Here is an 18,330-nt window from a genome sequence, read left to right on the forward strand (position 1 = left end):
ACACGATAAAAATGGATAAAAGAAAAGTATTCGAATAAGGGTAGAAGAAACTTAAAACGAACAGGTGCAATAGCATATACAAGGTATATAAGGCCTGTAAAAGTACCGTAATCATCTAATTTATATTTTTTTCTAAGCACTTTTATTTTCGTTGGTTTTTGGAGAGTGCATGTATAGCCTAAAAAACAATAAATATCGTGTTTAACAGGGGTTTAAAAAGTTTTAAAAAATGTATCTATTAATATACTAAAATATTACAAGGGATTACATAAGATTACATAGTAGGCTCGCATTCTGTAACCGCCTTTCAGTTTCAAGTTTTAATTTTAAAAGTGCCTATTCTTTTAGAAAATGTAATGTTACATCTTTTTTTTTATGAAAAAAAGTTGTAACTTCTTCCGTTTTCGAAATAACCTGAAAAACACGTTTTTTAGAAAACAAACTTTTTTAGTCATTTTTGTCTTCAACTCGACGTAATTCAGCCCATTCTTGGTATTTTCTGATAAAATTTTCACAAAATATTCTTTATGATTTTCTGTGAGTGACAGATTAAAGAAAACATGAACATTTTTATGTAAACAAAATTTTGTATTTTCACCTAAGACATTGCATTAATCCTGTATTCATATCTTCAAACTCATGGGGAGTCGAGCGAATTTTAAGAAAGAAAAAAGTTCCAGCGGGAATGCGTTATTCATAAAGATATAAGTATGTTTTCTAAGAAAATAAATTACTTGAAATAATCCATCATTAAACAGTTGCGATGGTTTTATTTTGGCCACGCGGTCCGTTTCTCCCCACGCATATATCAACTCCATGCGTTTACGTCAAAGTGAAACTTCCTTCGAGACGTATTATTTATCAGTCAGAATTGAAGGTATACAAATATGAAATAATTTGTCAATGATGTATTTCAATTTGTCAACAATTGATTAATGATATATTTAATATGATACACAATGCACTATATATAACTGCATATAACCTATACGCCCTATCAGTAGAAACTAAATTAAAATATATATTATTTACAATAAATAATTCTTTTTATAGAAAACATTAATATATCTCTCTGAGCAACTTTCGAGCACGAAGTTTTTTCTTGCTCAAAATTCGCTCGGCTCCCCGAGAGTTTAAATATATGAATGCAGGATTTATGCAATGTCTCAGGTAAAAATTAAAAACTTTTATGTAAACAAACATGTTTATATTTTGTTTAATCTGCCGCTCGTAAAACATCATAAAGCATGATTCCTGAAAATGTCATCAAAAAATTCTAGCAATTGGCTGAATTCCGAAGAGTTGAAAACAAAAAAGACGAAAAAATATTGTTCTTTAAAAAACATGTTTTTTCACTTTATTTCGAAAACGGAAAAAGCTACAACTTTTTTTCATGAAAAAAATATGTGAAATTAAATTCTCTTGAAACTCGTTTGAAAAGTGTTCAGAGGTTATAGAATACAAGCCCACAGTTGATAAATCCTCGGGTGTAAAGCAAAATTAGTAAATTTTTTTAAAGTGAACTTTGGAAAGCGTACCATTTTTAATCTTAAATTGATACATTTTCAATTTTACATATTTTTTTGTAATATTTTGCTGTTGTAAGATATTCAACAAAATATTAATTTTTGAATGATAGTAGATATTTGAAATTCTTTATCTCCAATATCTTCCATTTTCAAATGGTTTAATTGTCCGTATTTTATATCAATTATTTGTCAGCGTAAAATAAGCAGAATTTTTTGAAAACCTATTTCAGAGTAATCTGGATAAAAATTAGGATACTTTTTGTCTACTTTTTTTTTAATTAACCAGCTACTTTTGATACTTTTTTTATAAACCCAAATAGCAGTTTGAAGCCTGGAATAAAAATATTTTCCCATATTTAAAACCTCGCGCCTTATCAGCACCTTGAACGTATTCACAAACGATGATGATACATATCTTCAAATATCGAAACTTCCTCCTGGGAGGGGATAAGTCTATAAGTTTTCTCGGCTTTAAACAGAAATTAGCAATGTAAGCCAATGTAAGCCAAGTTATGGAGCACAGCCGACCGAATCGTGTTTCTTTAATTATATTTAATTAATCCGTTGTTAAGATTAATGAAATCATTCTTAGTGTCGTTAATTTATTAATAGTTTATAGTTAATAGTATATTATTTATTAACTGTCGCGAGCCCTATTTGTTATTATTTATCCGTTTTGAAGTCTTCGCACAAATTCTTGACCACATGCTGAAAGCAAAAATTTGGTAAGAGAATTTGAAAATCAGTGAATCTTTTTTGTAGGAATCGTGATTTTATCATAATGTGTGTTTTTATTTTAACGGAATTCTTTAGACTTGAGTGTGATAGATTAATAAATTCAGTGATAGTTTAATTATATTGTCAGATCAATTATTAAGGAGTGAAATGTTTAACACGGGCGAAGGTCAACGTTTCCTAACGTTCATTATACTCTCCTTAGAGGTCACAATTTCTTAATAATAAACTCTGTACTTTTCTGCTCAGAGCTCAAAAGCGTATGCATGGAGAATACGTTTTCGATTCTAAAATCGCCGTCAAATTCCTGAAGGAAAAAGAGTCTTCAGAATCCAACAATCGAGGTAAGGAACAAAGATAATTGAAATGTAACCTATTTTCTTTCCTTTTCCTAAGTCTGTTTTCTTTTGACTTTGACCTTCTATCGCTGTTTATGGAATTTGGTTGTTTGATCTGCTTGAAAGGCTTTGCGATATCGTAAATCGCAATTCGTTAATGATTTATATCTTGAAATTTCAATTTGAATTTAAAAATTTAGCAATCGTATTTGTAAGTGTTGATTTTAAGGATGATCGGAGTCATTAAGGCTTGATATTTAAATCGGTTTTATATAACTTTCCCAAATTCTTTGTTGCTTCTAGAAATTATTTAATTACTTTTGCAAAATTTTGTTTGTTTACAAACTACTACTGTTTTGACCATTTGGATAATAATATTATTTTGAACTAAATAGTAAAGAAATTTTTTTATAGCAAGTTTTTTTAATTGATTTTTTTCAAGTGAAGGTGTGTTTGTTTTGTTTAGGAAACTCAGGCGTTCGGGAGCACACATCAAGTGAATCTGAAGCCATAAACACACCGACAGGACAAATGTTTGGGACAAATTCGACAATAGCAGGAGCTAGAAGTCTTCCTGTGACTCCTCATTACCATTCCGCATCTCCAATTGTGGGATCATATTCCGCGTGGAATGGAGTTCACTGCTCAGCAATTAATTCACAGACTGGGTAAGTGTTCTCTTATGTTAGTAGACTCGAAAATAATTTAATCCTCTTCTACTTTGAAAAATAATTCGACTTTATACGTTTATCTTCATTCGTAAATACAGCCGATCTCAATTTTAACTCTTTGTACAATTATTATAAAATCAACATTTTTTATCAAGTACTAATTTTAAAATTATCTCATACAATGTCTTTTGAAAAGACTTACTTTGTACGAGATGTATTATTCTTAACATATTTTTTAATTCTAAAAAACCTATTGTAATTAAATGAACGTAATATTAACAGGATTTTCAAATATTTTTAAGAATTCTAGGAGATTTGAGATTGAATAGAATTATAAAAGCGTTCAAGGCATTTTAAAAATACTTCTCTGGATTTTAAGCGATTCAACAAATGGCAAGCATAATAGACAAAGTTGATAAAAAAAAATTAGTGGAATCTGGGTGGAAAGGTTAACAGAGTTTTCTGAACTCCAACTACATTTGCAAAAAACCTTTTCCTACACAAAGATATTAAAATTATGAAAAAATTTATATTTTAAAATAAATTTTTCTAACACGTGCAATCAATGTTCAGAAAGATAACACTTTTTTGACTGAATAAGCAGTGACAAATTCGTACAAATTAAGCAAAAATTACTAATCTCTGTATTTCAGTACAAATTAAAACTTGTTAAATATGTATACTAAAAATAAGACAGGAAAAATAACATTTTCCACTTCTTACAAAATAACGTGATATAAAATACGGACAATCTTACAATCTTACACTTACATTTTATAATGTATAGGACTTGATCTTTGAATTTACAGTCTTTCAGCATTTATCAAGTTTCTTAGCAATCTTTTTTGGTATTAAATTTTACATTTGATTAAGTTACGTTGCTTACATCAGCTTGCTCTGAAAAAAAGTTATGACAGAGAAATAGAGTCCCGTCTCGCCCCAGTACGTGTCCCATTTCGCCCCAAATTGTACTTTTCATTTATAAATAAATATTAAAATATAAAAAACATTCTGAAAATTTCAATATATAAATTCCATTTTACATTATCTTAAAATAACAAAATCTACTTCATACTGTTTCAACCTTACTGTCTTCTTGTACAATTTAATATTTTTTTAATTGACGAATCAGTTCTTGTACCTATACTTCTGTAGAGAAAATCGAGTGTCCTATTTTATCCCGTTTCGCCTAACAATCCTTCCCTAAAAAATAGGAAAGACTGAAGGTGTATGATTTTCACAATTTTTCTTTTTAGGAATAGTCAGAAGAACAAAACGTTGAATAAATTAAATAGATTGAATAGATCAAAACTAAAATTTTAGCCTGTTGATTCGGTTATTTGAAGATAATTTTAAATGTACATTAATTAATTTTTCAGTACATATGTTTTCTTAAACGCTTATTTTGAAGATTAATTCTTTGATTTTATTTTAATAAGAGATAAATGCTGAAAGATTATAAATTCAAAGATAAAGTTCTATATATTATGAAATTTAAGCGTAACTTTGTACGATTTTACGTATTTTATATTGGGTTAATTCATGAAAAGTTGGAAGTGTTATTTCTTTCAGTTTTATTTTTAGTATAGATATTTATGAAGCTTTAATTTGTATTGAAATACAGAGATTAGAAATGTTTGTTTAATTTATACGAATTTTGTAATTTTGAAATTATATTCGACATTACGTGCTTTACTTTAAATAAAGTTAAAAGAAACTTTATTATTAAAAAATCGCTTAATTCTCCCTCATTGTTTTCTGCTACAAATAATTATGTCCCTTCCATAACAAATTCCAAATGATGATTTATCGAGATTGAGCCCTTGAGTCGTGAGTTGATAAAAATCCTCACAGATTCGGGCTGTGATTCGAAGGAGCTTTGATCTTATCTGACACCATCTCCCAAAAGAATCTAATACAAAAAAATATATATTTCTCAAAACTAAAATAATTTTTCTTCTATTTACAGCTTCGTTGATTCAGCATCTTCCTTCATTGGAAAATGTTTTTCTTACAACGATAATTCTAATAAACCGTATTCGGAGCATTCCAGGGTCCAATCGCCCCTCGTTTATCAAATGACAGGGGCACATCAGTTGAATCGTTTGTGGGAAGATCACTACAAGGTAAGTAAGAATTTTTTCTGCTTCCTTTTTAGTTATTTAGGGTATCCAGTCACCTAGAAAACTTAAAACTTTCAGGGGATTTTTTTCACTCTTATTTAAAATTATTTTAAAAAATTGTAATATTTAATTGAATAATAATGTTTTTCATTTGTAAAATTAAATGCAGAGTACTGGATTTATATTTGTTCGATTTAAACTTCTTTTTATCATATTCACTAAAATCAGGAAGATGGATTAATGTTGTTTTCAGGACAATTAATTTCTTTAATTATGCAATAGTATATTTAAGAATATCATATGACGATATAATTCCTAAAAGCTTTTAACATTGAGAAATTATTTGTCCTTTTAAAAATGTACTCTGACCAATTAAAGAACATCGTTCTTTAATTTTAGACATAAAAAGTACCATTTCTACATATTTAAACATTTACAAGGTGGCAAATGGCCACATGTCAGGGAAGTCAGGGAAAATGAAGTTTGTCAGGGAAATGAACTGTCAAGGAAAATAGAAATGTATATGTTTTTATAATATTTTGGAAGCAGTTCCTAATATCAATATAAATATTTTTTCAATGTATATTCTTTAAAAATATAATTCGATTCTTAGTTTTTTATTTTTAGTTATTTTTTTATTTATAGTTTCCTTTATTTAATTAATCAGGTCAGAAAACTCAGCGGCTTTACAATGGGTTATGAATCAAATCAACCTTCATTTTAAAAAGCAACCCCCTGTGCTTCAAAAATCTATTTAAAAAAAGCAAACTATCTAAAAGGAAAATACTTATAGACTATTAACACGGTATTTTTAAAGCATAACTAAGGAGCAAAATTATGACTGATGCAGACTGATGCAAAAAATTGTATACATTAACTGTTGAAATATAATATAATAAAAGAAACACCCTGTAATGAAAACACGTATTGAAAAAAGTCGATATATACATAGATTGAACTTACTTATAAAATTGTAACATATAGTACTTTTAAGAATAATTATTTCTCATCAAAATTATTTTCCAGTCTATGTGTGTATATTCAAAAAATATAATTTACCTTTTCGATGTTGCAATTTTAGCTTATACATTATGGGGGTTATTTCTGTAAAGATTAGGGGTCAGAAATAATTATGCTCAAAAGTACCATTTTACTATTTTATAAGTAAGTTCCATCTATGTAGATAACGACTTTTTTCAATGCGTGTTTTCATTACAGGGTGTTGCTTTTTTATATAAGGGTTAATTTTACAAAAGCGATTGATATGTCATTAGAAAATAAAGAAAGAGCACGAAAATCCCAGCAGTTAATGTATACAATTTTTGGCATCAATCTGCAGGTTTGTATTCGGATACAAATACGGGGGATGTTTTTGTAACGATTAGGAGTGAAGAATATTTTTTTTCCTCAGTTATACTTTAAAAATACTTTGTTAATATTTTATAAGTATTTTCCATCAAGATAGTTTTTTTAAATAAGTTTTTGCAGTACAGAGGGTTGCTTTTTAAAATAAGGGTTTATTTTAAAAAAAGTGTTTTATATCATATTGGAAAGCAGATAAATAACAAACAAAATCTAGCCTAGTCTTTTTTTAATACTTAAAAAAATACTTTTTTCATTATGGGGGGGGGGGGGGGGGGGGTGGTAATTTTTAAAAATAAGGATTGATTTTACAAAAGCGATTCATACCGCATTGTAAAGCCAAAAAATAGCAAAAAAATCTAACCTAGTCATTTTTTGTAATTTCATGATTTTTACAGAGGGTGCCGCTGAGTTGACAGCACGATATCGCCGCCCTGTTTTCTCAAAAACTAATAGAGAAAAACAAACTTTTTATAGTTGTGAAAAATAGCAACAAAAATATAGCATAAAATATCCATTATATGACATTTTGTTGTTCGTTAGTGGCGTCGCTGAGTTGGCTGACCTTAATTTATCGAAACTGCCATGTAAAGCACACTTTTCTGGCTTGTTTCACTATTTTGCTTAGCAAATTATTGAAACCTTATTCGCTTTTGTAATAATTTCCTGTTTGGAAAATTCGTCAAAATGTCAGGGAAAAGTCAGGGAAATTGAAATATTCAATCTTGTGGCCACCCTGATTTATTAATACTGCAAAAGAATTATATATAATCAGCTAGCTTGATTTTTGTATATTAATTCCTTTTTTTAATTCGATTAGATGCTATAGTAATGAGAATTTTGTTTTAGTTTTGCATGTCTTATTGAAAATGTTAATGAACTTTCAGGAAAAAGCGAAAGCATCTTTGGGAAAAAGAGTGCATATTCCACAAGTCTGCGATAATTTAATTCCCGATGGAATTCATAATCGCACACCTGACGGTCTTCGACGTATTAGAGGAGCTCACAGTTCCTTTCCTCAACCATCCGAATTTGGTGCACAAAGACCGCCTTGGCCTGCTCCACCGAATCATAATGGAAATCACAATGGTAAGTCCATTTTTTTAGGTTTTAAATACTTTAGTAAAAATATAATAAACTTTAACTAAAATTGCAGGTATAAACTAAAAATCCATTTTTTTTTCTTTTCAAGCATTCCTTCCGCCATTTAAGCGGCAAAGTCCATTGCCAATGTTCGTTTCACAAGGTCGTGACATGGGCCACTGGAACGGACAAGTAAGAATTTTTTCCCTATATTTTATATTAAATTGTTGATATTTCATAATTAATTTAAAAGCTGATATAACTGCAGATTTAAAATCCTAAACATTTGAAATAATGTCTGCAAATATTTTAAAGAAAATAGAAAGAAATATTTTAAAAAAAAAGATGTTTACAGAAACTCCAGTGTGGATGAAATTATAATTTGAGTGCATTTCTATAATGAACATAGTTTTACGTTGGAAAACTACGAATTGAAAGAAATAATGTTTTGAATTATTTGAACTAAAATATAAAAAATGTCAAGATTTGGTTACAAAAATCAAATTTTGTAGGAAACATTGTTTAAAAATTGTATTAGCTCCAACACTTTCTAATCTGCCTTATTTGTTTAGTAGAAAAATTAACATCCATGAAAATTTTTCGAAGAACTTTTTTTTTTAGTCTTAAAATTATATTCAAAATTATGTACTTCAAACACTTCGAATTAAAAACTTCAATAATGAAATTATAAATGATGACTTATCGAGGTTGAGCCCTTGAGTCGTGAGTTGATGAAAATCCTCATGGATTCGGGCCGTGATTTGAAGGAGCTTTGATCTTATCTGACAGCATTTAAATAATATTAAATTCATTCATTAAGATTCGAGGCAGTATTAAATTTAACAGCAATTCCAGACTCCACATCCAGGTCCAATTCGTAATATGAGAGCCTCATCTCCTTATGACATGGCTCCCATGCAGCCAATGGGCCATCATCAGCTCACTCGAATGTCTCCCTACCATCATAGTGATGCTGAAAACGAAGAAGTTGAGGTAAGTAGTTAATGCAAAGTGAATTTATAGAACCCAATAAGAAAATCCAACTGTTTTTCATTGGAAGTTAATTAGTTGTAGTTAAAAATCTAAAATTCATTTCTTTTTGTTAAAAATTCGAATATTTAATTAAACATTTAATGATTTGGTTAAAATTTTATGTAGTATGTTTAAAAGTAATTCTGTTTCATCAAAAATTCAACTGTTTTATTAAAAATTTGTTTTGCTTGGATAGAAAATTTGTTCTCTTAAGGTATTGTACAGATAAAATTGTTTTCTGCGAATTTGTTGGAAATTAGGACTGTAGATTTATTAGAGCGTTATCTAAAGTTTAGTGCAGTTAGAAAAGGGCTGACCATTTAGAAGCTGAGATAAGTAAAATCCAAAATCGCATCTCATGCACGTAAGGCCTATCCCAAGTTATTGAAAATGTAACATATTTTAGCATAACGCCTAAACGGTTCTGACAATTTTTTTCAAAAACTAAGACACGGTAGAAGGACGCAATACAGAGATTCTGTGAAAATTTCAGAATTTTTATCCATTTCGTTCATGAAGTAGAGCCCTGAAAGTATGAAAGAATAGAGAGGTCCGGTAGATTAGACACTCTCACAGGCATTCAGTTGGTCGACATGAATTTGGAGCGTCTTCAATTGTCCTTCGCATGGATAGCTCTTTTTCTGAATTCATCCGTATAATACCTTAAATTGAAAATTCATCTTTTTTGGTAGAAATTTTATCTTTCTTGGCTAAAAATGAAATTTTTTGTTAAAAATGCAACATTTCTGGTTGAAAATTCAACTACCTTCAAGAAAATTCAACTTTTTAGTTTAAAATGACCATTTTTTTGTTGAAAATTTACCTATTTGGTCATTGGTTTCCTAAAACCTTCATCTTTTTACCTTTAAAACTAAACTCTTTTTTTGAAAATTCATCCCTTTGAGTTTAAAATCATTTTTTGTTGAAAATTCGTAGTCTTTGGTCGAATATAACTGTTTTTATTAAAAATTATAATATTTGTTGGTTGAAATATCAACTCATACACTTTTCGTTGAGAATTCATATTTTTGTGTTGAAAATTCGACTTAGTTGAAAGTTGAGCTACTTTGTGTTAAAAATTCATTTCTTTGGTTGAGGCAGAAATGTTATCTTTTTTGGTTAAAATATAACTGTTTGGCTACAAATGAATCTGTTTTGGTTGAGGATTCAACTTTTTTTTTTAGAAATTCGTAGTTTTTTGTTGAATTCAACAATTCTTGAGTTAAAATAAAAATATTTTTTAGTTGAAATATGCCTTTTTATGCTTTTCGTTGAGGATTCATTTTCTTAAAGTTCAACTAATACTTTTTTTGATAAGATATAATTTTTTTAGCTAAAAATTTAACTACTTCGTTGAAAGTTGAATTACATTGTTAACAATATTTTTGTTTGCTTAAACATCCATCTCTCATTGCAAATTTCACTAATTTTGTGTAGAAAATTGATCTTTTTCATTTTAAAATAAATATATTTTGTTGAAAATTTGTCTTTTTGGTTGGATTCGGCTGTTTTTTATTGAAATTCATCTTTTTGGCAAAAAGCTACGTTTTTTTAGTTGAAAGTTCAATTAATTTCGAAAAAATTCGTCTTTTATCGCTTGAAAATTGTAATATTTGGTACAAAGTTCCAACGGTTTTTTGAAAAATTGTTATACATTTACCTTCTCTAGTTTCAAAGGCGATGGTTTTCTAAAAAATTCGAATTTTTAGCTTCAATTCAACTCTTTTCGCTGTAGGTCTTATTTGGTCGAAAGATCAACTATTTTGTTGGATATGCAATATAGTTCGACTTGAAATTTCAGGAATTTAAAACGTTTTATTTTGACTTTAATATGGTGCCTACATTGATTTGAGTCTATGCCAGATTTCAAGATTAACCAAATATTTTAAAGATTTCAAAAGACATCATAAGAGTTCAGATATGTCTCAAGTATTTCAAAGAGTTCACAAAAATTTAATGAGTGATCAAACCTCTCGTTAATTACTTAAATAATTCCATTTTCCAGAACTTCTTCAATCCAATCAATAGCAGCCGCAATGGAATAAATTCGTCCAATGGCACTTTCACTCCTATTGAATTGCAAGTAACGAATCTTGATCAAAACATCGATCCGAAAGATATGAAACGAATTCTTTCCTCGATTTTTATGGAACACGTAATGGTAAATATATCTTTATCTTCTATCTATTATTCTATCTATTATCTTTCTATCTTTATCTTTATCTAGTTCGTGTATTTTTCAAATATATTTTAATTACAGCAAAAACACCTGAGATGTAAAAAATCTGCCAAGTACAAGTATATAAATTCGAGAAATCCCAGTTGGTAAACAAATTTGGGAAGAAAGATTCATAATAAAATATATAAGGACATTTTTTTATAAAGACCTCTAGATAAATTTTCAAATAAGTCCCATACCCAGCAATTTCTTATGAAAATCATTTTGCTTATAATCAACCCTGCTAAGTTTTGTAATGTCTAGTGTTGCATATTAAAATTTATTTTAAAATATCTATATTATGAATATTTTTCGCAAATTACTTGGCTAACCTTAATTTCACAAATTCATATACTTGTTCAGATTTTTTTCATTGTCAATAATGAATTTGTTTATTAAATTTGTTTTAAAAAATCACAAAATTGATCAAAAAATTATCAATTTTGCTGAAGTATTCATGAAGTTCCTAATAAGAAAGTTGACTTAGAAAAAAACTAATCTTTCTATCGGCCAATGCCTGATTAATGAATTTGTTTAAAAAAATTCATAAAATTGATCAAAAAATTATGAACTTTGCGGAACTTATCATGTACTTCCTAATTAAAAAAGTTTACATAGAAAAAAAACGAGTTTTTCTGTAGACAAATACCTGATTATTGCATTTTTTGATTAAATTTGTTTAAAGAAATCATAAAATTTATCAACTTATTATGAATGTTGCTGAAATTGTCATGAAGTTCCCAACTGAACAGCTTGGCATTGAAAACCCCGTATTTTTCTGCCGAAAAATGCCCGAATAATGCATTTGTTTATTAAATTTGTTTAAAAAATCATAAGAAAAATCAACAAATTATGAATTTTCCTAAAATTATCATAAATTTCCTAATTAAAAAAATTGACAGCGAAAACAACGAATAGTTCTTTCGAAAAATGCCTGATTACTGCATTTGTACATTAAATTTGTTTATAATATAAACAATTATAATCATAAGAAACATTTTTTAAATATAATATTGTTTCCATTCAAATTTCTTGCAATATAGCTTGAAAAAACGTATATTTATGGAAAATCGTAGAAATTATTTGTTCAACAAATAATTTGTTTATTAAAAATATTTTGTAAATTGCCTAATATTGGAATATCCTTAACTAATATTACCCCATGCATTTGAAGCGATTTCAACCATTTTTCTGTTATTGACGAGCACCGAGAACGTCAAATAAAAAAATGGTCTTTTTTCGTCATTTGTTTATTTATAAAAAATTAAAAACTTATTTCAAAAAGCAAGCTCGTTAACACTCTTAGAAATCTTATTAGCTTTTTTTTAGAAATTTTATTGTCCAAATCGGTGAATCTTTGTGGGCTGTACGTTATTTTGTACGTTAGCTGAATGAAAAAATGTAATCTTTGATTTTTCATTATTTTTTTAAGCGGTCAAAATTTGAATTTTCGATTTTTCAAGAAAATTAAAAAAGTTGTTATGATAATCTTGTAGGGCATTCAAAAAGGAACATTTTTCTTTGCTTGACTGTTTTTCATATCGTGCGTTATTTGGCTTAAAATTTTCATTTTCGTGTGTTTTTTGGAATTTTGTAAATGCTATTACTAGTAAATTTTGCTGTTATAAAAAAAAGTCATAAGGATAAATTGTTTGCCTTTCGAATACTATGAATATTCGTACAGGCAATTTTTGAATTTTGAAAAAAGTGGTCTCAAAAATATTCAAAATATGCTCACTTTTTGAATTTTTATCCAAAATTGCTGGCTAACGAACTTGACCTTCATTTTGAGAAACTAAAAGAGTTCACGAAAGGAAAATCCAATCAGTCAATTCTTTCGAAAGTTATCGTAATAACAAAAAAACCATCTACGAACGAACAGACAGACTGACAGGCAGAGGTATTCGTAAAAACCTGTATTTCGGATTCAGAGGGTCTTAAAATGTGGACATTTGACGAAAATGGGGGGGGGGGGAATTTTACACAAATCTAATACCTTCTCTGATTAGAGTGTAAAGATAGAAAAAAAGTTAGTTACGTTCAATTAATTTAATTGAAATTAAATGACTAATTTACTAAATATGAAATATAAAATTATTTGTTTGAAGTTGCTAGGTTCGCTGAAATTAACTGGTACTTCATTTTCTTAAAAATTGTTTATCAATATATTTTATTCTCTTGATTGAAAAATGCACCATTTTTGAACGATTGTAAAAAAAATTAAAATTTTCACCTGTGCTCATCTCTACAGCCGAATCTATACAACCGATGAAACCAAATTTTTAATGAGAAGTCTGTAGTAAAATATTCTCGATACTTATTGCAAAAATTTTCGATATCTTGAATAGTTTTGAAAAGTATACCGTTTTTGTAATCTGAATTTTCACTTTTCACACTCAGTACGTAACATTTTAAAAACTATTTGACATACGTATTAAAAATTGCTCCAAAAAATAATGATAAATCTGTTGCTACTGACTTCTATTTAAAATTTGGTACCAATCCGTTTGATAGATTAGGATGTGGAGGTGAGCACATGTCAAAAAGGGATTGTTTTTAATGGTTTTTTGTTTGTTTTAACCTCACAGTTTTTAAGATATTAACATGAAATCACACATAAACTTATTTTTACCGTCTCATTCTAATGAGAAGGTATTGGTTTTATGTGAAATTTCACTTTGTCGGTTATTATCAAATCTCCACTTTTTGAGACCCACTGAGTCAAAAAAAAAAAGATTTTTACGAAGGTGTTTATCTGTCTACCTTTCTGGCTTAGTGTGTAGTCTGTATTCTGTAGGCACGATAACTTTCCAAAAATTGATCAGATTGGATTCTGCTTTAGTACACTGTTTTAAGGCCTAAAAAGAAAGAACAAGTTCGTAAACCAGCTATATTGGATGAAAATTCAAAAAGTGAGCGCATTTTCAAAATTTTTGAAATCACATTTTTTTGAAGATTTCAAAGCCCTTGCAAGATTATCATAACAACTTTTTGAATTTGGTCGAAAAGTTGAAAATTCAAAATTTGATCATACCAAAAATGTTTGAAACCAGATATTTTCAAGATTTCAAAATTCTGTGTACGGTTATTTATAGTTCTCAGAAACTTAAACAATTTATCCCTATGACTTTTTCCTATAAGAAGAAAATTATCAGAGTTAGACCATTTTCAAAATAAAAAAAAAACTAAAATGAACATTTTAAGCCAAACGACGCATGATCTGAAAAAAAAGACAAGAGAAGAAAAATGTTGATTTTTGAAAGACCTACAAGATTATCGTAGCAACTTTTCGAAAAGTTTAAAATTACAAATTTGATCGTATCAAAAGTAATGAAAAATCCAAAAATTCCATTTTTTGGTCAAACTATGCAAGATACGAAAAAAAATGAATAAGCTTAAATTGCGCGCCCTGGGCAGACCTACGAATTTGTAATGAATCACTTTTCGATAGGACGCGTAGTTTTTGTTTTTAGTCGTAAAAAACAACATAAAAAATTTTAAAAAATTGGACTAATGACACTAGCTACGAAAAAAAATAAAACAAAACTTTTTTATCCAAAAAAGAGTTATAATTTTTGATAGGACACGTAGTTTTATCTTTAGTCGTAAAGAATACCATTCAAAATGAATTTTTTTTTTTTTTGAAAAAACGGCACAAGGTGCGAACTAAAATTAACAGACAAAAGTTGTTCGCCTGAAAAGGTCTATAAATTTATTATTAATAATTTTTCGATGGGACGAGTAAATTTTCTTTTAATCGTAAAAAATAAGATTAAAAAGTAAAAAATTAAATTTTTGGAAAAAGGACATTAAAGAAGAAAGAGGACAAAGGATCCTATATAGGAGCTTATATAGGTTCCTGTATTAAGCCATATGCAGATGCACAATAGTTTTTCTTTAATCGTAAAAAAATCAGATTAAAAAAAATGTTTTTTAAAGAAGGAAATAAGAATTAGTATTATGATTCAATTTTTATGCATATTACGAATTGTAATGATATAAATTGATTGAAATGATACATGTTTCAGCGCAGCTTAGAATGCAATTTGAAGCAAAATACGAAACAAATATTAAAATAATCATGATAAATACAATTCGTGCTTTTTTTGCAATATTTGAATAGGCAATCCCAGGCAGAATTACATAAAATAGGTATTGTATTTTATATAAAAGTGTTGTGTATAATGTAGAAAAGTTGACATCTTGGACATAATCGAGTGCGAAGCGCGACATACGTGATAAGAATGTGTTCATTAAAGCCGAAAGAGCTGTAACAAAAGAGATTTCACAATCACAAAATTACAGTTGTCGGTCTGTTGATCTTTGATTTTAAAAGGTCTCTGCGCGAATGCGGCAGAAATGCAAAGACCGAGCGCGGAGTGCGATAGCCATCAGTTACGTGCCATAGGTGCGCTCAATCTCTCGAGCAAATCTCTTTTAACAAAAGAGAATTCACAATCACAAAATTACACTGATGGATGTTTTGAGTCTTAATTTTAAAAGTTTTGCGCAGAATTGTGCGAAAATAGGAAGGACCGAGCGCGAGATATATACATCATCGAGCGCGAATTATGAAAATCAACAGTCGCGCTCCCCAGGCGCGCTCAAACTTGCGAGCGAAGCGTCCCGCGCGCATAGCGCATGATGAGAATGTACTCGCGTAGCGGGCAGATTTCTTAACTTTCGATCAGTCAGGTGTTAATTGAAATCGGTTGAGAATTGCACCGACGATAAATTTAAATTGAAACGTTTTCTTTTCCAGGTCCTTCACGTTTCAGTCTTTATGCAGTCGGACGGAAACTTTGCTGCGAGTGTTAAAGTACCTTCCTTGCATGACGCACAGTACGCGATTTCACAGTTGCATCGTCGCAAAATTGGATACAAAAGAATCCTGATTTCGTACTCGCACAGTTGTGGACCAAATCCTCAACTCGTGAGGTCCCAGATCGTGATGCTTTTGCAAGAAGTTCCTGGGCACAAGTTGCCACTGTTTAAATTTCGAGAAATGTACGAGAGCCGCTTCATGATCTCGATCAGTGTCTCGGAACTTTACAAACTCAAGGTGAGTTTATCGAATCTTCCGTATTCCGTTTTTACATTGTCATCGAAATGAGAAGATATTCAAGATGGCGGCTTGACCGGGAAACCGGAAAGTGATCGAGAATATAATTAAAAAACCAGAAATTTACTTCTGATTAATATTTATTTTTTTTTTATTTTAGTTTATTAGGTTACGGATTTATTTATTTATTTACAGTTTATGAATCTTACATTTTTCAGATTATATCAGTTTACTCTAATTATATTATAATTTATTATTTTTCTTGAGTATTTTTTTTGTTGACATTAGTTAATAGTTGTTCTCACGCATCCAAACAGTTTTCATTACTATAAGGAATTAGGAATATATTTTAAGATACTTGATAGGGAAGGTGGGGTGCGGCGGAACAGGCGGGTAAAGTAAAACGCTACTATATCTGGAAAAATATTCACACTTCAAGTTTGATATTGATTTATAAAATAAAAATAAGTCTAATGAGTTGAGGAAAGCGCAAAAAGAATTTATATTTTATGTAAATTGTATTAGAAATTAAGTGAAAAATTTTAGTACTTCACAACTCAGGAATGGTGTTATTTTCGAGAGAAAATAAAGTACTAATAATGTTCTTATTCCCTTTTCCATTCCAAGAGTTTAAAAAAAATGAAGTTTAAATTGTCTGTTCTTGACATTAGATTTAATTATCATTTATTTAGAAAAGAAAATTACGGCTTTGAAATAAAATTATCGTTGGGGGCGAGATACAACAAGCTGAATAGGGTGGAATGGAACATCGGAACATCCGCGAATTTAACCTGTCGTAGTCACTGTCAGTGTAGCTGGTCGCTGGTCGGGTTAGTAGCGAGATATTTGTAAGAAATAAAAAGTGATAAAGTACATGATTTAAGTTATCAAAGTGCGAAGTTATAAAATGAAGACTAGTAGACAAAACTGGCCTGAGGAAATTTTTTAAAGGGCAATTGAAAGCATAAGAGACGGTGAGTTAAATTACCGCCAAGCTCAAAATAAATAGGAAGCTGCGGCATCAACACTTTGTCGAAAACTTGCTAAATATGTGCAAAATAATAGAATAGAAATAGTTTATCGAAGGAAGTTAAATTTTCTTTTCGTTAATTCTTTATTAACAAAAAACTGAAGCTCCTATTTGTGCTGCATTTAAAAAAAATAACAACTACCAAACAAATAAATTTTGTATTCAAATTTAGATTTTTTTATCCTTTTATCTACGTAGCTTTCAAGTAATATGGATATTTTTCTTTAAATTTGATTTTCAGATTAATTTTTATTACCTTAAATTCGTTTAATGTCTTTCATCCTCCCTCTGCCTTAATTCTTTAGGTTATGCTCTGGCTAAAGTACGTATTTTAACATTATATCTTTTCGGGTTGGTATTCCTTGAAATAGATTATGATTTGTTGCTTACTTTTTTTTTAATTTTCAAAACTGTTTACAAATTGAAACTGATATTCCAATTGTTCCATGCCGTCCCACCATGCGTTCTCTTTTACCCGCCGCGTTCCATAGCGCCCCAACTAACCTACAGTGCTTCATACTTAATTTCTGAAAAACTAGTCCGCTCGATTTACGAAAACATATGTGCAACTTGCAAATGATAAATTGGAGAAAATTTTAACTAATAATTGTTTCTACAAGTTCTTACAGGTTACAGCCTAATAAGCATCAAAGATTTTGTCCATCGTCTCATCCCACCTTCCCCTGTTAATAAACTTATTTGTTTACGTGTAGCTATCTTTTAATGCACTTGACTTAACCTAGAAAATTTAACCATTTTTCTGTGAAATTTCGAGGAATGACCGACTTTTTATGAATAAAAACAGTGTTTTTTAATTAAGAATTCGATTTTTAACGGAAAATTGAACTATTATATTTTTAGTTGAAAATTTATCTTTTTTTCGATGAAAATTAAATTATTTGGTTGAATATTGATATCTTTTATTTCAAAATTAAACTGTTAAAAAATGTATATAGCTTGTCATCATTTAAGTTGAAAATTCATGAGTTTGGTTAACAATTAATTCCCCCAACTTAAAATTTAACTGTTACATTTTTTATTGAAAATTGTTATTATTATTATTACACCATTAAGCCATTTCCCTTTCGGGGTAGGCGTGACTCACTCGGTAGGGGAAAGGAGTAGTGTGTGGAAGGGATAGAGATTT

The 18,330-nt window shown here is 29.2% G+C and overlaps 1 protein-coding gene across 1 annotated transcript in view; it reads left to right on the forward strand.

The window, feature by feature from the left end:
- Positions 1 to 18,330, forward strand: part of LOC117170982 (meiosis regulator and mRNA stability factor 1) — a 52,929-nt gene that overhangs the window by 13,530 nt on the left and 21,069 nt on the right. Inside the window, exons 6-13 of the mRNA XM_033358025.1 lie at positions 2,514 to 2,608; positions 3,069 to 3,270; positions 5,243 to 5,399; positions 7,646 to 7,847; positions 7,951 to 8,033; positions 8,688 to 8,834; positions 10,879 to 11,034; positions 15,854 to 16,203. Coding sequence (XP_033213916.1) covers positions 2,514 to 2,608; positions 3,069 to 3,270; positions 5,243 to 5,399; positions 7,646 to 7,847; positions 7,951 to 8,033; positions 8,688 to 8,834; positions 10,879 to 11,034; positions 15,854 to 16,203 — 1,392 coding nt within the window. The remainder of the gene's footprint in view (positions 1 to 2,513; positions 2,609 to 3,068; positions 3,271 to 5,242; positions 5,400 to 7,645; positions 7,848 to 7,950; positions 8,034 to 8,687; positions 8,835 to 10,878; positions 11,035 to 15,853; positions 16,204 to 18,330) is intronic.

The sequence above is a fragment of the Belonocnema kinseyi genome, chromosome 4 (assembly GCF_010883055.1).
Source record: "Belonocnema kinseyi isolate 2016_QV_RU_SX_M_011 chromosome 4, B_treatae_v1, whole genome shotgun sequence".
Lineage (NCBI taxonomy): Eukaryota > Metazoa > Arthropoda > Insecta > Hymenoptera > Cynipidae > Belonocnema > Belonocnema kinseyi.